We start from the raw sequence: 22,731 nt of genomic DNA on the forward strand, positions 1-22,731 counted from the left end.
CAGCGTCTGGTATGCCTTTTCTTTTGCCTTAGCAACCTCTTTCTTGGCTATGTTCCTCGTCTCCAAATATTCCCGAATGCTTTCTTCGTCTCTGTGTCTATCCATATTCTTCTTTCCCTGCTTCTTCCTATTTATACTCTCCTGTACTTCCTCATTCCACCACCAAGTCTCCCTGTCTTCTCCCCTCTGTCCCAGTGTCACCCTAAGTACCTTCTTGGCTTTCTCCCTCATCACTTCTGAGATAACTGCCCATCCGTCCTCGTCTTCCCTGCCTCCGAAAGCCTGGCTCACCTCATCCCTAAATTTACTACTGAAGTCTTGCTCCTTCAGCTTCCACCTCCTAATCCTTGGTTCAGCTCTCACTTTCCTCCTTGTCTTCACTTTCAAACTCATCTTTCCAACCAACACCCTATGCTGTCTTACCACACTCTCCCCTGGCACTACCTTACAATCACTGAATTCTTTCAAATTGCATCTCCTACATAGGATATAATCTATCTGTGTCCTCCTTCCCCCACTCTTATACGTAATCCTGTGCTCCTCCTTCTTCTTGAAATAAGTGTTTACTACAGCCATCTCCATCCGTTTTGAAAAATCAACAACCATCCGACCCTCAGGGTTCCTCTTCCCGACACCGTACCTGCCTATTACCTCCTTGTCACCACTATTTCCTTCTCCAACATGCCCATTCAAATCAAATATACATTGAGAGAGAGAGAGAGAGAGAGAGAGAGAGAGAGAGAGAGAGAAATAATCTATCTATTCATCTATCTATTGCCAGACGCCTTATCACCATAAGGAGTGGCCACAAACAAATCGCCTCCATGTCGCCCTGTCCCCCCACCATTTCACTGCCCTGCTCCGAGCTCACACACTCCCTCTCTCATATACCTCTCCACTCCATCTCTTCATCTCATCATTCGCCTCCCCCTCCCTCTCCCCCCTCCACCTCACTCATATATACTCTCCTCGTCAATCTCTCACTCTCCATCCTCTCCACATGACCAAGACACCTCAGTGTGTTTCTCCTAGCGCTTCCTGTCACATCCACATCCACACCACAACTCTCTTTCAGTTCCTCCTTTGTCAGTCTGTATCTCCATGTGACTCCACGTGCTCCTTTCAAATAACTCACTTCCACTGCTCTCACTCTTGACTTCTGTCCCTCCTCAAGGTCCAAGTTTCACTTCCATACGATAGAGTTGGTATCACAGTACTGTCATGTAGTAATTTTTTCACTTCCATGCTCACTTCCTTGTTTCTTATCACTGCTTTCAAGGAACAAGCAACATTGCTTCCTAGTTGTACCCTTTCAATCGCTTCACCCTCCAAACTTCCATCCTTACTCATCACATTACCCTTGTACTTAAACACAATCACATTTTCCATTTCCTCCTCATCCAACCTCACGGTACATTCAGTGACTTAACTTCTATCGAAGACTATACATTTACTCTTCCCTACATTGACCGTTTGATTCCGTTTCTTACACTCTCCCAAACTTATCCATCAAGCCTTGCAGGTCCCCTTCATCTTATCTTAACAACACAGTATCATCTGCAAACAACAGTACAGGGTGTTTCCAAACACTGCTCTCTCTCATTAGGGCCACTCCAGCATCCACTGCCTTACCTTGTATCTGTTTTATAGAACCCCAATCATACACAGACTGAACAACCATGGAGACATGAAACATCCCTGTTTGAATCAAATCTTCAAATAGAAAACTTCATTCTGTTCACTATCCTCACGCACTGCAGCTTTACCACCGTCATACATACTCTTCACGGCATTCAACATCTTGCCTTTTTTTTTTTTTTTTTTTTTTTATGTCTCCGACTCTGGGCAACGGCTTCAGAGCCTATATCTCGGAGGCAGTAGCCTATCCCGAGGCCCAGTAGTCCTCCTACACCTCCACATGTCACTACTTCGGCGCTAACACCCACCGTCCACAGTGAATACATGCTAGGGCTGCCTCATATACGACTGGTGTATTGATATTAGCGGGGGTATTTTTACGACATGTCGGCGGGTCATCTGGTAGATCAGGAAAGTCTGCTTTTTATGAAATTCAAATCCTTAACCCCTACACCGCGGGCTTGTTTACCAATGACTTGCGTGTCCCGCGGGGTTATTTGGGCTCCGACAGACTCTCAAAAAATATTTGCTAAAAATCAGTTATTAGTCCTAGAATAATAAAATTATATATGCTTATTGCACATACCTTCAGCTTTCTCCTGGAATGATTGTTGAGCCTTCGTCTGTTTCCGTAGGACTTGTGGAGACCTCTGAAGTAGGGTAACTAAGTCTCCACTTTACACTTCCCGACAACCCGTTATATGATTACCACAGCCAGATACAAACACTATAAACACTATTCTACCATTTTCAAGTAGTTTGGGATCCATACTAAAAAAAAAAAAACAGTGTGAAAGCAATGGAAATTACGAGCGTGTCTGATCGCTGCACTTGCGCTAGTTCGCTCTAGGGACTCTGTCATTTATTATTCATAAAACACCTCACACTTTATATTTCTATTACTATATCACACTTATATATATCTGGAGTCTTTCTCCATAAGTTTCCTTCAGTCGTATTATTTTATTGTCACTGAAGTCATTCAATTTTTCAGTCAGTAAAATACGTAGAGAGCCACGGATTCACTCTCACTGTTATAACATAAATTATTTGTACTCATATTCTTATATTACTAATTACTTACATTACTATTTACATTTTCTATTCTATTTTCAATATTTACCCTTCTATTTTACTTACAATATGTTATTCACTGTCACTTTCAGTAAGATAAAACTATAATACACTGTTCAATCATATGAACTGAACATCCATTGCTTTCACCTGCTATATACACATTATTTACACATTATTTCCAAATAATTCTGCTTCCACACTTGCACTGTTAGAACTACTTCTGGCTGTGATAATCGAAGAAGCAGGTTACACAGAGGGGAACCTGGCATTCAGCGCACTGCCAAGAGGTGCGTTTATGCTCAGGTGTGCGGCGTGTGGTATGCGCACATACCTGACACCTGCGAATCGCAGCCTTCCTTTTCCCTGTGGCAGGCATTAGCTCAAGTCTGTGCCGATCCATATACGCCCTCTGCTCAAGTCGGTCGGGAAGTGTAACTGGATGGCGCCTTGGAGTTGCTGCTTGCACCTTACCATATTTTTCCAGCAGCTGCTGGACACAAGTCCTGGCGAACAACCTCAGGGAGAAGGACTTGGGTGGCTTTACCTTCATCTTGTACAGGATGAAGGCGTTCAGCATCGTCATATCTATGAGATGCGGAAAAATTTTCCTGTACCACCTAGTATTCTTCCTGAGGCAGTCGATCTCACCAATCATCATGTCGGACTTGTCCACCAGCCGCATGTTTATATTATAGTCCAACACAGCATCAGGTTTCATCACAGGTTCGCCTGTCCTACGGTCGACCTTCCCACTGTCTCTCATCTCCCCCTTATGTACGGTGGTGAGCATGTGCACGACTCTCTTGTCATGCCACCGTATTGCCAGCATCTTCTTAGACTTGCGTAGGTGCACGTCTCCTCGCTGCGAGTTTCCCGCCTCTGGGAATTTGGGGAAGTTGGCATGATTACTTTTCACAGTGCCGCAGGAGCCAATGCCGTGCTCAGAAAGGTATTTGGCAAGTTTCGGTGCTGTATAGTAGTTGTCTGTATACAGCACATGATTCCCACCAAAATACTTTTCTAGGAGCACTTTCACTACACAGCCTGAGAAGCCAAGGGGGTGTGTTTTATCGAGATCGACAGTGCTGGCTGAATATATGACGAAGAGAAGGATGTACCCCGTCTTACAGTCGCACAGTACAAAGAACTTAATTCCAAAGCGATGGCGTTTGCTTGGAATGTACTGGACAAACCGAAGACGTCCTCTGAACAGAACCAAGGACTCATCAATGACAACCTTCTGAAATGGGTGGAAGAATGACATGAACTTATCCTTCATTCTGTTCAGAATCTCTCGGATCTTCCAGAGTGGGTCGGTTTGGGAAGGTACATCATTATCGGCAAAGTGCAGGTATCCCATGATGTTCCGGAAGCAATCTCTGGCCATGTACTTGTTGAAGGTCGGTGAGGGTAGTAAGGGGTCCATGGACCAGTATTCTTCCAACTCATGCTTCTTGGAGTGTGGCATAAGAAGCATGAGGGCAAAGAACACATACAGCTCCTGCACTCCCAGCATGGTCCACTGTTGCATCTTGGCTGCACCTGTACCACTAGCAGCATGTTGTGATTCGAACCTGTTGGTCTCATCACATATGTGCTGCATGACTTCGTCATCTAGGAAGGCCAAAAGGTAGTCGACACACTCAGCATTTTCGTCCATAGTGAAGGCAGGCTGAACTCCTGACTAGCTCTCATCGAAAACCAGGTTTTCGGGGACAAAATCTGACCCTTCCGTCCACGCGAAGGCGTCCAGCATTCCCTGGCGTGGCGGTGGAGGGATGGTGGTGGTGGTGGAGGTTGGCTGAGAGGGAGGCTTATCTCTGTCAAGGTCACTCGCACTGACCCTAGGTTGCCGTACAGCACTAGCAGCCCTTACCCTACTAGCTACACTACTTTTCACTCTCTTAGATCTACCTCTACGGCCGGCCTTCACTGTTGATGCTGGTGGTGACTCCGACGACGAAGACTCCGGAGATAACTCAGCCGACGATGATGACGAGATGAGTAAAGCGGGGCTTGGGGAACGGGGAGGTGAATGCTCTCGTGACTCATGGCGGGCTGGGTCACGTGGGGGCATTGTTCTGGGGCTAACACGCCGCCTTTTCACTCCCTTCCCAAATTCTTGTCCTACCTGCACTAAAGGCTCCTTTCCCTTGGAGCTAGACACTGATTCACTGGTAGGAGCACTTGTCGTCGCTGTTTCTGGCGCGATAACTTCACCCGGCTCATCACACGATTCACCGGAATCGTCAAAATCGCTGTCCATTATTGTCATGGACAATTCAGCAAGTTCTCGTGCCACTGCAGAGTCACTGAGGCCTTTCCTGCTTGCCTCAACACTTTTCTTGGGCGTAGAGGTCACGGGGCCCTTTGCAATGGGCGCAGAAGCGGCAGGAATGGCGGGGCGCAAGTGCGACATGTTGTCTCTGCAGTGGAGGACAAGGAACTAAATGCCGCGGCTTATCTGAGAAGGGAAGGGTTGACAATGACACTTTAGGCTGACTGCTGCTAACTTACAGGCTAATTTTTTATAGGTAGAAAATCTCGGCAATAAATAAAGAAATAGGTAGTTCCAGGTGAATGTAAATGTCAATTAGGAATCTCCCTTCCTTTCTGATATATATTTTTATTACAGACATCGATTACAAGGCATAAATCAAAGGGGAAATTACCGTGGTAATGTAGCGAATGAATGCACGCGAGGTGTTGTCAGGTGATAATTAGCCAATTTATGGAGTATAACACTATCACTTACCTTTTTTTTTTTTGGTATATATTATTGGGTAAAACTATAGGGCATAGGGCTTATTTCAATGGATGAAATCTATGGAAAGAGAAGGGGAAATTTCCGTAGCACAGCGCGGCGTGGGAGGTGAGAGGAGAGGGTAATGGAGGGCAGGTAAGGAGGGGAGTCACGAAGGTGGTAAAATAGCTAAAATGTCAACAATGGATGGGAGTACAGATGAGATTTGGAGTGCTGACTAGTGTTGGACATTGGCAGTACTGATAGATGATACAAGCCACCACTTGAGAGCCCGGGATAATTCAAAATAACACAGAATCACAAAAGTGACGCCCCGCGGTATGATCCATTGTAGCCGAGCGTCACGAAAGTGACGCCCCGCGGTTCCTACTCCATATATTCCTAATAATTACCAAAATCCTTGTCTATCCACCCTGTCATATGCTTTCTCCAAATCCATGAAGGTCACATACAACTTCTTTCCCTTCTCTAGAAACTTTTCCACTAAAGATCTAAGAATGAATATCTGATCTACACAATCTCATTACATCCTAAAACCTACTTGTTCTTCTCCAACTAATTCCTCTGTTATTTCCCTAACTCTGTCAATAAGTATCCTACCATATACTTTCCCTATTACACTAAGAAGAGAAATGCCCCTATGATTACCACGTACTTCTTTTTCACCTCTTCCTTTGTACAAGGGAATAATTATACTTGACTTCCAATCCCCCAGGACTCTACCTTCCTCCCAGGCCAATCTACACATCTTCTACATCCATTCTACTACTATCTTTCTCCATGCATCAGCATATCACCACACACTCCATAATTTCCTGGGGCTTTCCCCATTTTAACTTTCTTCATTGCTTCCATAACTTCCATCCTACTGATTTCTTCCTCTCTTCTCACATCCCTCCGTCTCGCAGCCTTTCCTTGGCCACTTATACATGCATTACTTTCATTCTCTATGTTCAACAATTCCTTAAAGTGTTCTCTCCATCTGCTCACTTTTTCTCCCTTCTCCATCAGTAATCTACCATTTTTATCTTTCACTCCCCAACTAACTTCTTTGGGACCCTGTCTAACTCTGTTTACTTCTTTCAGAACATTTTCCTACATTCCCTTCACTTTACACTCAAATTCCTTTCCTCAAATTCCTCATGCACTCTCCTCTTACTCTCTCATACTAATATTTTCACCTCTCTCTCTCTTCCGTCTCTAAACTTCTTCCATGTCCCTTTTTCAAATCCACTCACTGTATGCTTTCTTTTTTTGAGCCACAGCCTCTCTCACCTTTTCATTCCACCATGCTGTTCCCTGTACCCCCTTTCGTCTTCTCTTCAACCCACACACCACTTCACATGCTGCACAGATTTCTTTTGAGAACATCTCGCACACATCTTCCACGTCCCCATCTCCTCCAACCTGTATTTACCCAATCGCTCCTCCACTTCCCTATTATGTTCTACCTTTTTTCCATCCTCTTTATAACCTTTCCACCCTCCTTGTATGAACAATTTTCCTGTCCACCTCTCCACCTCTCTACCGATAAAGAAGCAATACTTTCGCCAGGTGAGAAAAGAAGTCTAACAAGGAAGATAAATACCAGCACTGGGATGGACACCTTCTTTACTTTTTGGAACGTTTTGGCTTTACTTTTAGCCATCATCAGCGTCAAAAATTCATATGTTTCTTAAATTTACTATAGAGGATAAAAAGCAATGAGAATTATATTTCTCAATCAAGTGGACATACAAGTAAAATCATTAATAATGAAAAAGGAAAATGGATGTGCATTACTACTTAATACATAGGTCAGCAGTCAGGTAGGCTAGTATGTACAGGTATAACACGATCAGCAGAGAGGGAGAGAAGAGGACGACCAGCAGCCATGGCAGAAACATCTCCTGCTACTGCTACTGCCTGCGAAACCATCGAGGGGGGAATCCAGCACACCACAGACTCTGGGAGCCCAGAAGGTCAGAGGGATCGTGGTTTGGTTTAAAGCCTGGCAGGGTACGGTTCATCAAACACCAGGATACTGGCACTGATGTTTTTGTGCACAGCCATGGCGTCATTAAGCCAACCCACAGCACCTCCAACATTCCATTGGGGATAGAGATACGGTGGAGTTTAGTCTCCTTGGGACTCCTAAGGGTCCTGAGGCTCGGGATGTTCCTGAGCCGGGAGGTGTGGCCATTCAGGGTTCTGCCTATGCAGAGCGATGTATCACAGGCCGGGGACGCCAGGCTAGGGATCCTTTGAGTTCTGAGGAGCTAAACACCATCGTGGAGACGTGCATCGTGACAGTGAAGGCCTTTTGTGGGGGCAACAAGGGGTTTTGTGCGTTCTACCTAAGATTTTTTAGGAGAACAAGCTGCCTTGCTTTGTCATCCCTGAGTGCTTCGCCCGTGATGTACACTCAGTTCCTTGCTGACAAGAGTGCTGGGCCAGGCTGCTGCGACCTGCTGCCCCCAGCACAACACCTCGGAAAAAACTATGGCTGGATACCCCTCTCAACAGGCAGACTGCCACCCCAATCACTGACCCTGACCCGGAAATGGACACGGCTCAGACCACAGCCAAGGTACACCATCTGCCGTCAGAGACTGAGTAGGGTCAGGACTCCTCTGACACCACCTCCATGGCCGAGGCAGCGTCGACCAGCTCCTCAGCCAAGGAGTTGGTCGTTGAGTCCTCCCCTCCTCTGGCAGTGGAGGGCACCCCATCTCACCCTCCTGTCATGGACAACAGGGATCGGCCAGACGCATCCTCCTACTGACATTTCCTGTCCCTTGATGCTCACACCAGGGCTTACCAGCTCAGAGCCACAATATATTCCAATCTCTAAGATCTGCTCTAGGTTTCCGACCTGGGTGGGGATATTCGACCCATTTTATTTGTCAAGGGGGGAGGAGGTGTGTCTAGTCGATCTACGGGTGTTCTATCATATGTTACCTCCACGCTTGGCATCTTAGAACGGTAGTCTTGTGCTGTGTTTATGATGAGCTGCTGAATTGTCTAAACAAGATATTGTTTGGCCTAATGCCCCTCACTGGGTAATGGCCTAAAAAAAAAAAAAAATTATCAGCTAATGAAAAACTCAAGTGTGAACATGACTTATAATTATGCATTAAAAAAATGCAGAGTAGTGAGGTGGAGGAGTCACAGACACCCAGGGTTGGCTCTGGAGGTGGGTGGGGAGTGTCTCTGCTACTCGTCTTGATGTGTCATCATGGGAATTGTGGAGAACGGAGAAATCACTTCTATACATTGGAAGGCCTGAGGCTTCAGAGTGTTCATGGATCGCTGAAGCTGGTATTCGATAGAAGGAAACCAATTCTGTTTGAACTTGTACCATCCACCGACATTCCTGGTTGTGAGATGTGGTTTGGTATGACCAATATAATTATAATTACATTTACTACACATAAATTTGTTCACCACCGGTGACATCAGTGAATCACGGAAATGGTCTTCGAACTTGAAGTGGTTGGATGGCATTGTTGGTGGTTTAAGTACTTTCCTCAATTATACCTGTGGATAATACTCAGAGATGAGTTCCCTGATTCTATTCTTTACTCCAAAAGAACGAGGTCCTATAAAATGGTTTACAAAATATACTAGAGCTTTTGGAGCAATCCGAGCTTGTAGGGGAGTTGGCATTATTTTGTCTAATATTTTATCTATGTTTCAATTAAGTGTAAAGGAAAACCGTTTAACATGATTCGTAAATTATTTAATTCCAAGTGAAAGTTTTTGTAAGCTGAACTAATGTTAAAGGGGCTAGTCACCAAAGGGAATATCAGGTTCTGTTAAATCTTTAGCTCTGGGATGTTGGAAGTGAATCAAGATGTCAAACCACTGAACGTAGGCTAGGCATGATAGACAGAGGCGATAATAAGGTATCTAGTTTTTCAACAAGTATATCCAAACATGGTAGTTTAATATTTTCCTCCATACCAGATGTAAAATGAATGTTCGGACGTTAGGAACTGAGGTAATTGAATAACGGGGAAACATGGTTAGGTGAAGCAAAAATTACAAAAGTGCTCTCAACATAGTGTCTGTAAAGCAAGATTTTGAAATCAGCTGGATAATTCTCGAGCCATGGAGATTCATGGTAGGACAAGATGCGTTAACAAAGGTCAATCAAAGAGGATTGCCCATTGCTACTTCGTCAGTTTCTTGTAGGCTGTATTTTTAAATAAGAATGTCGCATCCTTCACAGCAAGAGACAGAAGTTTATGGAATTCTTTTTGAGAAAAACCATTAACATTGTTACTCACCTTGTATAATTGGTCAGTGAAAATTTTTTACAGTTTCATTAAGGGGTATATTAGTAAACAGAGATCTCATATCAAAGGATACCATGGTACGCGTGTTAATATTATGTCATTAGCATAAAACTTAGCATTTGTACCTTGGCATCCTTTGATGTTAAATTTCTTTTTACTGATATACCCCTTAACGAAACTAAAACTTTTAACTAAAAAACTATACAAGGAGAGTGTGAAAGTAAACGGTTTTGCCCAGAAAGACTTCCATAAACTTTTCTTTTGCTGTGAAGGATGCGACATTATTATTACCCGTACCCGCCCGCGAAGGGCTCGGGGACTGGTATTGTTTTCACTTGGTTTCTCTGTTTGTTTGTCTGTCTGTTAACAACTTTACGCGAAAACTACTGGTGCGATTTTGTTTAACATTACAGGGATGATCCGCCGTGACCTTCTGATCACCTGCTGAGATTTTGGTCCACTTTGGGCCAAAGCCAAGGCCGTAGGGCCAAAAAATGAAAAAAAAAAAAAAAATCTCATTAACTCCTTTCAAATTCGTCATATTGACATAAAACCTAAACCATTTTTTTTTTCTTATGCAAGGAAGAAGGAAACAAAGGCCAAAGACCTGCAAATTGCCCCCTCCATGAAAAAAAACAAAACCAAGATAACAGAGAGACAAATTCAAGATTCATTCATTTCGAGATGTTCGGACACACTACATTTAAAAGACTGGAGATCATAGGCGGTAGGAAAAACAGACAGAGGGAGACAGTTCCAGACTTGACGTGTTGCATACATGGAGGACTGGAAGTAATAGTTAAAGTTGGACAGAAAAGGGATGAGAGTTTGTTGCTAAACGGGTGCTACGCACCTGTCAAAGAGGTGGAGGGATGCAAGCAGACAGTTCAGAGGAGCAGTGACCATTGAAGGAGCGAGAGAAAAGAGATAAAGATGCAACAATGCGGTGAAGAGACAGAGTTTGAAGGGATGCAGTATGAGGAGAAGAGTTAATAAGACAAGAAGCCTTTGATTCCTCTCTATTGAGAAGAGCTGTGTGTGGGGAACATCCCCACATATGAGAGTTGTACTCTACGGAAGGGCGAGAAAAAAACATGTATAAAATGAACAGCTGTGCAGGGGTAAAAAAGGTACGGAGTGGGTTTAGCACACCCAATCTCTTGGAAGCAGATTTTACAAGGGAGGTTAATATATTTTCCTCTCCTCCATCCTTCTTTCCTTCCATCCACTTCTGTCTTTCTTTCTTTCATTCTTTCCTCGTCCTTCTGCCTACGGATGACTTTACGCTCCCTCTTCTGTCTTTCCTTCATTCTTTCCTCTTCCTTGTGCCTGTGGGTGACTCTACACTGAGTGACAAGCCAAACGGTTTCCTGTACACCAGGAAACCATTTACTAAACTGGGTGGTAACCATATAACCAAATTATGATGCCTGGTGGTTTAGTGGGTAATTGAGGCGCTCCAGTCGAATTGGGTCGGTCAAGGTTTATATCCATGGGCAGGTTGTGGTTTATTGCTCACGTAATGCCACTCAGGGATGAGTGAGGCTGGTCACTCTCATCTTAAATGTCAAGACCAACTTGCCTGGACCCGGGCTCCTACGCTCCTCATGGGGCAACATTGGATTGGATGATGGAAAAATGGTAATATATTCTTTCCAAGATTCATCTCGAGAGAATGAAACCTCAAGACAGTAAGTTTAAAGACGACGCAGAATTGATCTGGCTAATGCTAAAAATTAGACGGTGCTCATGTGGAGATTTTGTCGGGTTGATATATGAGAGAACTGAGTTTCTGATGCATTAAAAACAACAAGGTTATGTGGCAAGTCAGACGTTAGATGTGCCACTGCCTCATCCCTTGTTTGTTGAAGCAAATGCTGAGATTCACTGCAGGAAGTGAATGGAAAGGTGAAGGATGGAGTCATCAGCATAGGAGTGGATAGGGTTAGATGTACAGCTTAGGTCACTGATGAATAAAAGGAGGAGAGTTGGTGATAGGGCAGAGCACTGAGGAACACCACTATTGATAGCTTTAGGAGAAGAACAGTGGCAGTCAAGAACAGCAGCTATAGAACAACAAGAAAGGAAACTAGAGATAAGGGTACAGATAGAGAAGGATAGAAACCGTAAGAGGGCCATTTGGAATTTGAAGATTTATGCCAGACGCAATCGAAAGCCTTTGACATGTCAAGTGCAACAGCAAAGAATTCGCCAAAGTCCCGAAAGGAGGATGACAAAGAGTGTAAGGTAGGTGAGAAGATCACTAGTGGAACGTCTCTGGCGGAACCCATATTGATGATCAGAAAGAAGGTTGTGATAGGAAAGATGCTTCGAATTTTTTTTGTTAAGAATAGACTCGAAAACTTTTGAGACACAGGATGTTTAAGCAATTGGGCGATAGTTAGAGGGTTGGGAATGGTAACCCTTCTTTGGGACAGGCTGAATGAGAACAAACTTCCAGCAATAAGGAAAGGTGCAAATTGACAGACAAAGACGAAAGTGTTTACCTAGGCAGGGAGTTAGCACTGAAGCACATATTTTGAGGACATCAGGCCCGTATACCTTTTAGTATTGGGGCCAGTGAGGGCAAAAAATACTTCAACTGACGAAATATAAGGAAGTCAGATGGGGGAAGAAATGGAGGGAGCATACCGAAATTGTATAAGGTGGAATTGAAGGAGAAGGTCTGAGCGAGTTCTGCTTTATCAATATAAGAAATAGCTACAGAGTCATAGACTGGAGAAGTGGAGGGAAGAATGATGAGGGAAAGTTATTAGGAAGGTTTTTGGCAAGGTGCCAGAAGGAGTGGGAAGAATTCAAGGTGGAGAGTTCAGAGCATTTAGTACGGATGAAAATATTCTTAGCAGCACGAAAAACAAACTTAGCATGATTCTGGGCAGAAACATAAAAAAAGATGAGATTCAGGGGTGGGTGTGCTCCGGTACCTTTTTTATGCATTTTTCTTGTTGTGGATAGCATTAAAACAAGCTTGATTAATTTTTTTTTTTTTTTTTTTTTTGCATTAGTCAAAGGATAGAGAAAGCAATGTCTGCCTCCTTGACCAAGAGAATAACCGCCATAATGCGCTTAGCACACTCAGAAGCTCTCGGCCATGGAAACAATAATCTTTCCAGGGAAGATAAAAGAAGTACTGCCTGAGGGCCTCCCAATCAGCAGTTCCAAAGTGCCATAACCGACGTTTCTTTGGTGGGCCCACGGGTGCGTCTTTCAAATCTGCGTCCTATTACATACCTCACTACATCAGGGGGGTCACCCCCCAGTTAGCGTAGGGGGGGTCAGTATCAGGTGGGTCGGGCCTGATATTTCAAATAGGCATAAAATCGTCAATTTTCACCCGATTTACTCCAAATCTGATATGTGACATTTTTTACTAGACATCCTGCTGTGTTAATATGTCAGCACTAAAAACATGACTGCCGGGGAATGGTTTGCTGTGCCTTGGCACCCCTTCTTGTTTAATAATACAGAATACAAGCAAACTGACGGAGTAGCCGTGGGCAGTCCTCTTGGTCTGACCCTTGCTAATGCTTTCTTGTCTAACCATGAATCTCGATGGCTCGAGAATCGTCCAGCTACAGTATTTCAAACCCATGCTTTACAGACGCTATGTTGACAACACTTGTAATGTTTGCTTCACCTAACCATGTTTCCCCATTTTTAAATTGACTCAGTTCCTAACACCCGAACATTCGTTTTGTCTGATACACAGTAGGTGAACATAATAAACTACCATTTTTCGATATACTTGTTCAAAAAAAAAAAAAAAAAAAAAAACAGATACCTCATTTAGCACCTTTATCATAAGCCTACAAACACTGGTTTGAAAAACTAATTTCACTTCCAACATCCCAATGCTAAAGATTTAATAGAACCAGATATTCACTTTGTTACAGTAACTAGAGCATTCAACATTAGTTCAACTTACAAAAACGTTCTCTTGGCATTAAATAATTTACGAATGATGTTAAAGCTAAACGGTTTTCCCTTACGCTTCACTGAAACACACATAGTTAAAAAGTTAAACAAAATGATGTCCCCTCCGCTACAATCTTAGATTGCTCCAAAAGCTCTTGCTTATTCTGTAACCCCTTTTTTTAGGACCTCGTTTCTTTGGAGTAAAGAACAGAATCAGGAAACTCACTTCTGCGTATTATCCACAGGTATAATTAAGGATAGTTGTTAACCATCAACAGTGCTATCGAACCACAACAAGCTCAAGGACCGTATCCACGATTCTCTGATGTCATTGGTGGTGTACAAATTTACGTGTAGTAGATCTAATTATACTTATATTGGTCAAAACAAACGAAATCTCACCTCCAGGATTTTGGATCATTGTGCAAGGTCACACAGAACGGGTCTCCCTCTATCGAAACCCGGCTATTCAGCGATCCTATGTATACAAGTGTGTGTGTGTGTGTGTGTGTGTGTGTGTGTGTGTGTGTGTGTGTGTGTGTGTGTGTGTGTGCTCGCCCGGGTCTCTCTCCCTCTGTCTGTCTGTCTGTCTGTCTCTCTGTATGTGTGTGTGTGTGTGTGTGTGTGTGTGTGTGTGTATGTGTGTGTGTGTGTGTGTATATGCGTGTGTGTGTGTGTGTGTGTGTGTGTGTGTGTGTGTGTGTGTGTGTGTGTGTGTGTGTGTGTGTGTGTGTGTGTGTGTGTGTGTGTGTGTGTGTGTGTGTTTGTGTTTGAGTCAGTCTTGGGTGGGTGATGATAAAGTTGAGTTTCTCGGTGTGAACTGGTGCATCGTCAGGGTGGGTGAACAATTGTGATGTTGGGGGGAAAGGGTGGCGGTTGTTCGGTGTTTTGTGTGGAGCGGCTTTGGGTGGGTTGTAGGGGTAGATGGGTTAGTAGGTGGATGCGTTTGTTGGCCTGAGTGGGTGACTGGCTGGATATGTGGGTGCTTGGGGAGGGGTCGGTAAATAAGGTTTGGACAGGATGAGTTTGGTGGATGAGGCGGGTTCGAATGGGTGAATGGGATGGTGGAGTGAATGGAGTTGGGTAAGAAAGGTCGTTTGGCATGTGGATGGACGGGTGGGTCTGTGAGACGAGTGGGTGGACAGGATGGATGAGTGGGCAGGGTGATTTGGGTTGGCATGGTGGGTGAGTGTTCATGGAGAGGTGGGAGGGTTGTGTGGGTGGATGCGATGGATGTCATTATTGGGTGAGCAGGGTGGGTGGAATTCGTGGGTGGGAAGAGTGGGTGGTGGGGGTCAGTGGGTAAGGTAGATTCTCGGCATGTGTTGGCAGAGTGGGTCGCTAGGGTGAGTGGGCACAGTGGGTCTCCAGGGTGGCTGAGACGACTGCGTGGTCGGGAAGCTCTAGGCGGATAGTTGGGTTGGGTGGCTGGATGGGTTCAGGGTGGAGAAATGAGTAAGTGAATGTGTTGAGCGGCATTGTTGCATGAACTTCGTGGGTGGCATTCGTGGGTTAGTAGGGTGGATGGCAGGGATCGGTGGGCTGGGTGGGTCGTCCAGGTGGCTCGGCAGGGTGAGTGGCAGGGGTGAGGTCAGTGGGTTGTGTTGGATGGGTTGAATGGGTGGGTGGATGAGTGGATGGGTGGATATGTGGCTCTCCAAATGAAAAAGGCAGGAGAGGTACTTATGTGCCTATATAACCTGTCACTGTTACTTGGATTTTAGTGTATCGCTTAGGACACGGATAAATATTTGGACAGCAAATTCTGTTCACTACGGTCATTGAATTGAAATCTGCTAAAATTTCGATATATATATATATATATATATATATATATATATATATATATGATGGAGCTGAAGACGGGTCTGTGCACTTGATAATAAACCTTATATTAAAATTAATGAAAGTAACATTACATGCAGCAAGAAGTATGAGCGAACGGAGCTTCATATCTTCGATCCAATGCCTAACAAATTAGTGTTTTGGTGGGGGTAAGGATGGGGTTTAGGGAGTGGAAGTGTGCGATTAACCTGACCTGTAGCGGCAGATTACCCTGTACCACGAATTTCTGTCCGGAGTTGTCCGTGGTAGCTCGCACCCAGGTAAGAGTCCATGCACGTGGGAGCTCGCACCCAGGTATGAGTGATTGGAGATATGAGTTATGAGTTTCTGTGAATACTGGTGTGCATCAGAGGTCAATTTTGAGTCCCTTGTTGTTTATTGTGGTACTTGAGGCCATGTCACATCACTTCAGAAATGGACTCCCGTGGGAGATGTATGGTAATGTTTTGGTGTTGACTGCAGAGAATGAAAGGGAGGTGGAAGAAAGATTTAGGAATTGGGGTGATGGTTTGGGGGGGGGGGCACAAGGGCTTAAGAGTAAATGCAGATAAAACAAAAGTGATGATATCTAGGTTTGGTGGTGGTACTGTCAAAGAAAAGGGAGAGTGACCTTGTGCAATTTGCCACAAAGGCGTTGGAAGTAATTCCACCTTGCGCAGTGTTTGTGATCAGTGGGTGCATAAGAGTTGCAGTGGTATTAGAGATGGACTGCGAGATAATGTTGGTTTTATGTGCGCAGTGTGTCACAGAGAGCAGATGGAGATTGTCAAGCGTGAAAGGATTGAACTTGCTAGTGAATCTCTTGAGTGTGTAAAAGAGTTTTGTATTGGGAGATATGTTATGTGCTGGAGGTGGGGCTGGAGTGGTTGGCTAGGGTAAGGAGTGGTTGGAAGAAGCTCAGGGAGCTGTTGCCTATCATGACACTGAGAGGGCTCTCCCTACGTGCTAAGGGATCTTTGTATTCAGCATGTGTTAGGAGTGTAATGCTATTTGGTAGCGAGACCTGGGCAGTAAAGCGAGTGGATATTCACAGGCTCAAACATACAGAAATGACAATGATTAGGTGGATATGCAGTGCGTCCCTGAGTGCAAGGCCAGGTGGGGCTAGGTTTACGATGGAAGAGTTGATAGGTAGGATGGGACTGGAGTTTACTGGTGCTGTGATCAGTAGAGGTAGACTGAGGTGGTTTGGGCAAGTAAAGAGGATGGGGGTTGATAATTGGGTGTAAAACGTGAGAAGCGTAAATATTAGGGGTGGGGTTGTAATGAGCAGACCAAAAAAGATCTGGGACGAGGTCATTAAATGTGACCTCAGGTTTACGGGATATAACAGGGAGGCTGCCAGGTTTCGAACAGCGTGGACAGCCGTAATCTGTTGACCAAGGCCGACGCATGCAAGCATGTTGGAGCCTTCAAAAACGAAACATCAATATATATATATATATATATATATATATATATATATATATATATATATATATATATATATATATATATATATATATATATATATATATATATATATATATTTAAATGCTGCTACATGGATTTGAATCACATAAATCTATTTATAAAATTGTTAAACAGACAACCATAAACTAAACTAGGTTATGAAAGCAGTGACTGCTGCCATAACTTGAGACAGTTTGGTACAAAAAGCTGGTACAGTGCCTGTCGAGAGGAGTGTCTTAGAAGCCTCAAATGATGGGGTGGCCTAAATCTAAAATGCCAAATATGAGAGTCTTGGGTAAAGATATGCAGCCATATTGTGTGTTACAGAGAAATTTTAAACAGAGTTTTGTAAGAAGTCTATCTATTAAGCAACTCTTAGAGTTTTTATGATGTAAATTGCTTCATAATTTACATAAATACTAGAGTGTTTTTCATTTTCCATGCTAACACAAAAACTTTATCAGCATTAGTACACTGAATCTTTTTTACCTTAGGGAGAGGCTGTGAAGGTTGACAGTGGATGCCCCCTACATGTATGACAGCCGGGACAATTGGTCGTGGTGACAAGTCAACTGTTTTCACACTGTAGAGACAGAGGATATCTTATGTGTCGAAGAAGTTACTGCTGGTATGAACGGTGTCAAAAGAAAACACAGTGGATGCTTCAGTGTTGAGATTATTTCACTGATGACAGAAAAATTTAGATATGTTTTTGTCATGCCCACCCTGGATGAATTCGAAATTACTATTCATCGAACTTAACTTGGCGATATTTTTCTTTCATTTTCCAGTTATTTTACGTTCCTCAGTGAAAGAAGGAAATCTCTATCCCCTTCCATAGCACGTCCTTATGAGTAATACTTTATTCAATATTCAGGATTTGAAAGACAGAAGTTTTAAGCGAAGCTAAAGTGGAAGTAGTATAGACAGACAAAAAGAAAGGAGCTTGTTCCAATGAATTATATTTCACCCTACCTGTTAATGAGTACGATACTGGAGTTATAGCTGATGGTACGTAAACTGGGCATATCTTCTGGGCACAGACCTCGACGGCGACACTCATTCTCAATACTGCAATGCCAGAATTTGCACAGTACAGTAAATATATATATATATATGTATATATATATATATCTATCTATCTATATACCTAGGCTGCTTCCCCCAAGGAAAAGGAGGTAGCCGAGACAGGATGACTCACTCTCCATTTACTCATCCATTCAAACACATTCATTCGCATCTTAGCCCCAAAGGGGAGAACGGACAGATCCTCACCGCACCACACCGCACAAGGGTCAACTGGGCAATGCAATCAGTGACATCCGCAGCAGGGCCCGACAGCAGAACTGGTTTACCCCTGCCACATCATAACAGATATATATATATATATATATATATATATATATATATATATATATATATATATATATATATATATATTTTATCCCTAAATAGTATTATCTATGTATTAACTCCTTCATTCTGATGACGCAATACTGGTTTAAATTTTACTACCACTTGACAAATTTCTTAACTTATAGGGAATTTTTCATAATGGTATGACTACTAGAAAGTGTTTCTTAACCTTATACTGCAAGAGACTTCCCACAATATTACATTTCAATTATATTGTGGCTGACAGAGTAAAATAAAATGGCCTTATTACAGTGATGGCATTACATACATTATCAGCTCTCAGCGTCCGCATTTGATCAACAACTTGCTAACACCATCATATTCCACACCTACAGAAAAATCTTATATCAAATAACGTTATTCAAACTACAGTTTGCACCCATATATTCAGTACAATAGAGCAACTGTATACTACAGAGCACTGAACTGTACAACTTGATATATAAGAAGGTATTTAGTATTTAAGACCCCTTAACTGTCTTCCATTCAATATTGTGCGAAAGATATTACAGTAAAATAATATTAACAAACAGAATAAAAATATCACGTACCTACGAATGACATGATGCTCAAATACAATCCCAAACATGGCCTCTGCGACGGTATTGACAGCCCGTTGTGCAAAGGTCATTGGATGGTTGAAAGCAAGAAACTTGGAAGCAACAAAGGAAGGAAAATTTGGATTTCCTATGATATCAGAAAAAGGACTAACCAGTCCAACTGGAATAACATATATGAAGGGCACCTGTGGAGGAAATAAAATATGAAGCGATATAAAACAATCAAATCAAAATGCAACAATTGAGAACGACAGAAGTGGCAACTGAATGTATACCAGCTATATCGTTAATAACAAATTAATGATATCAGACACACCTCAACACAACATAATGCTTTGCAGTATACTCAGTTATTCGTGTGCTGTAGTATGAAGACAAAGGATGAAAACTAGTCATGTTTGTTATTCAAAGGAATGACAAAAAAGATAGGGCTCTTGGAGAGTTCTGAGTGATTTTCATATGAATAACTGCGCAGCAGGACAATGAGGATAATTACTTTTTGGTCCACCTTACTGTGAAAATCTTATTTGTGTGTGTGTGTGTGTGTAGTATTACCATGAACTGAGTAAATCTAATTTCGTATGTGTGTGTGTGTGTGTGTGTGTGTGTGTGTGTGTGTGTGTGTGTGTGTGTAAATGCCACACTTAGTCATTAAGATTCCTTGAGTATTGAGTTTTTGCGCTTTATAATTTATCACTTTTTGCTGGAAATAATCGTCACTTTAAGCTATTATTCCTTCACGTTCTACTTTTCATTAATGCATCTAGGGTGGTAAATGTGAAGTTACTGATTCGTATAAGAAACATGGTCACAAATAATAACAAAATACATAAAAGAAAATTTACCTTCATTCGGTGAACAACTGACAGAAAACAGTCAGATGACCCTGCAGAGAGCATTATAAGATCAAACTCTTCGCTTAAAAGATTTTGCATTTCTTCTTTTTCTAAGGCATCGGAACAGATTCTAGGCATCTTCTGCATGAGGGTAAGTGGGCGTGCCATTTTCCCCGCAAACAAGTTGGGAACGATCCATGAAATGTCCACGTCAGGCAGCACAACCTCTCGCACATTCTCACGCAGCTTTGACGGCTGGTAAGCGGTCACCAGTGTTACCTGCAGAATAATAACACTGCTGAATAATACCATTCATTATCTGTGTATTTCAGACTTAATAAATTAATAACTGATTGCCTACACTGTTCTGTGTACCTTTTTAAAAGATTTTCTCATTTTCCCCTATAAATTATTAAATCCAAAGGGTCATTGTGATTTACTGCTTACATAATACCAGTCAGGGGCAGACAACTAATTATTATTGCCTTACATGTTAAGTCCTGGGAATTTGTGCTTCTGATGACTAATAAAGATGTAAGACCATAAAAAATGGAAAGGAAAAAAAAAAAATCACTACTTATATCTTTTTCTGTTCAGAAAAAGGTCTGCATTGCTGTGCAGCCTTATAATCTTTTCATAGCAATGATGCTATTTTACTTTTATCCAATCTTGCACAAGATTGGGAAGCCATTTTGTAAGGTTTAAAATGGATTCTTTGGTTTCAAGTAATTAGGAACTTCCTCCACTGCTACTTGTACTGGGAAAGATTTTTCCAAAACTAAAAAAAAATATTCTTGGAGTAGCAAAATTAAAAAAGGATGTCGTTTGCATGGGTGGATCCACGGATGTCACCCATGCTACCTGGGCAACACCACTGGTTTATCAAATTAAGGTAATATCCTGTAATGTGCATATATATATATATATATATATATATATATATATATATATATATATATATATTGTTACACAGCCTATGATTTCATCATCTTTTGTATAATTCTAATGTACAGTATGCTGCATGTTTGATCACGATTCGCCACGTGGCTTCCATAGTGACCAGGCTTGCGTGTTCTACCTCACTCCCCCCCTTCTCCCCCTCATAGTAGAGTAAGTCGTTCTTTCTGTTGTTCAGAACAGGAGTGTCAACTCTTCGTCCTCTATTCCTTCATTTGCGCGTCCTTCTTACAAGTTGAATCAAGCTCTGCTGGCCCCTATATAATGAGCTCAGCCTCTGGATTAGTTGCCACTTAGATCTACTCCTCATTTTGTTCACATCTCTCTCCTCCCCTGTATAGTGTATTATTATTTTTGTGAGTGCTCAGGAAGTCTCCAACCATCTAGCTGCTGTATAATTTGAGTATAAGTGTTATTACCATTTTTCTTGTACTGTATAGCATGGGGCGTTAGTTCGTAAGCCTGGTGAGGTTTTTACTGTCAGCCAGTATTAGTAATATTTTGTATCTGTAATAATATTATATCTTGCTTTAACTGAGCATTATCCGGTTTTCTCATTTTATCAGGGCTGACTTAGATAAATTTCCTCTTGCTAAATTCGTGTTAATAGAGGCTATTGCAGTTAACCATATATGCAACCTGTTTTGCCATTACATTATCCTTATGAGTCCTGAATGTTTAGTTCTTAGTTTGAGCATTAAACTTTAACTTGTAATTTTACCTAAATCTTTTGTTTTGAACCTGGAACTTTGCGGGACAGTAGTGTATTCTCACTTGAAGTGTTCATTATCTCTCTCTGTTCCGTAACATAAATTTGGCGACCTCTTATCAGGATATTCACGATATTATCATAAGGATGTTGCTTGATATTTTGTGACTGTGATTTATTTATGATGTCTACTATTACTACTCTTGATGAAGCCAAAGATTTTTTGTCAAATGTGCAAACAGTGTGTGATGTAGAAAACAGAACAAAGAATGAACTTAAGCTTGATGCTCAACAATTGGGAATTGCTGTTCGTTCTCATCATTCTAAAGATCAAATTGTTGGCATGATTAATAAAAGCTTGTTTAATGTAACTCCTCTAGATGAGCAAACGCAGATTGAAATAGCTAAGTTACAGCTAGCCCTGCAGGAGGCTCGTGTTAAGGAGGCTGAGTTTCAGGCTCGTGCTAAGGAGGCTGAGTCTCAGGCCCGTATTCAGGAGGCACAGGCACAGGCTCAGGCACAAATTAAACTTGCTAGGATTCAGGCAGACCATAAGTATCGCATGAAACAAGGTGGAACTGGATCATCTAGCTCTGATGATTTTGATGTGGCTAAAAATGTTAAACTTGTCCCTCCTTTTAATGAATCTGATTTAACAAAATATTTTCAGTTGTTTGAGAGGGTAGCTACAGGTTTTAATTAGCCCAAAAAGTATAGGCCAGTACTCCTTCAGAGTGTTCTCACCGGTAAAGCTCAAGTAACTTATGCATCTTTGCCTCAGGATCAATCTGATAATTATGATGTAGTTAAGAGCTTGATTCTTAAGGCCTATGAGCTTGTTCCTGAAGCCTATAGAGTAAAATTTAGGACAACTTATAAGCAAGACAAGCAATCCCATGTTGAGTATGCAAAAATCAAAGAAGATCTGTTAGAGCGGTGGTTAAATTCTAAGAATGTAAATTCTAATTTTGATCAATTTAAGCAGATGATTTTGCTGGAGGACTTCAAAAGGTGTATTAATAAAGATGTAAGCCTATATCTTGATGAGAAAAGAATAGATAATTTGTCTGATGCTGCAGTTTTAGCTGATGAATATGTTCTCACTCACAAGAGATATTCTAAAGAGAAAAGGAAAGCCGAGAGTAAGTACGTTGCCTCTACTCAGAGTACAGGTAACAGGAAAGAGAATAAAGATGATGTTTCTCAGGAAGTAAATACCAGCTTCACCTCTAGATTTCAGAAAAGTAAATGTACTTATTGT

At 42.3% G+C, this 22,731-nt stretch overlaps 1 protein-coding gene across 1 annotated transcript in view; it reads right to left on the bottom strand.

The window, feature by feature from the left end:
• LOC145401607 (UDP-glycosyltransferase UGT5-like) overlaps positions 1-22,731 on the bottom strand; it is a 161,241-nt gene that overhangs the window by 38,500 nt on the left and 100,010 nt on the right. The window contains exons 3-6 of the mRNA XM_080273799.1: positions 19,814-20,083; positions 18,960-19,153; positions 17,968-18,063; positions 17,482-17,575 (exon numbers count right to left, since the gene is read on the bottom strand). Coding sequence (XP_080129925.1) covers positions 17,482-17,575; positions 17,968-18,063; positions 18,960-19,153; positions 19,814-20,083 — 654 coding nt within the window. The remainder of the gene's footprint in view (positions 1-17,481; positions 17,576-17,967; positions 18,064-18,959; positions 19,154-19,813; positions 20,084-22,731) is intronic.

The sequence above is a fragment of the Coenobita brevimanus genome, chromosome 56 (assembly GCF_032717465.1).
Source record: "Coenobita brevimanus isolate Jiangsu-jjx chromosome 56, ASM3271746v2, whole genome shotgun sequence".
In the NCBI taxonomy this organism is placed as follows: Eukaryota; Metazoa; Arthropoda; class Malacostraca; order Decapoda; family Coenobitidae; genus Coenobita; species Coenobita brevimanus.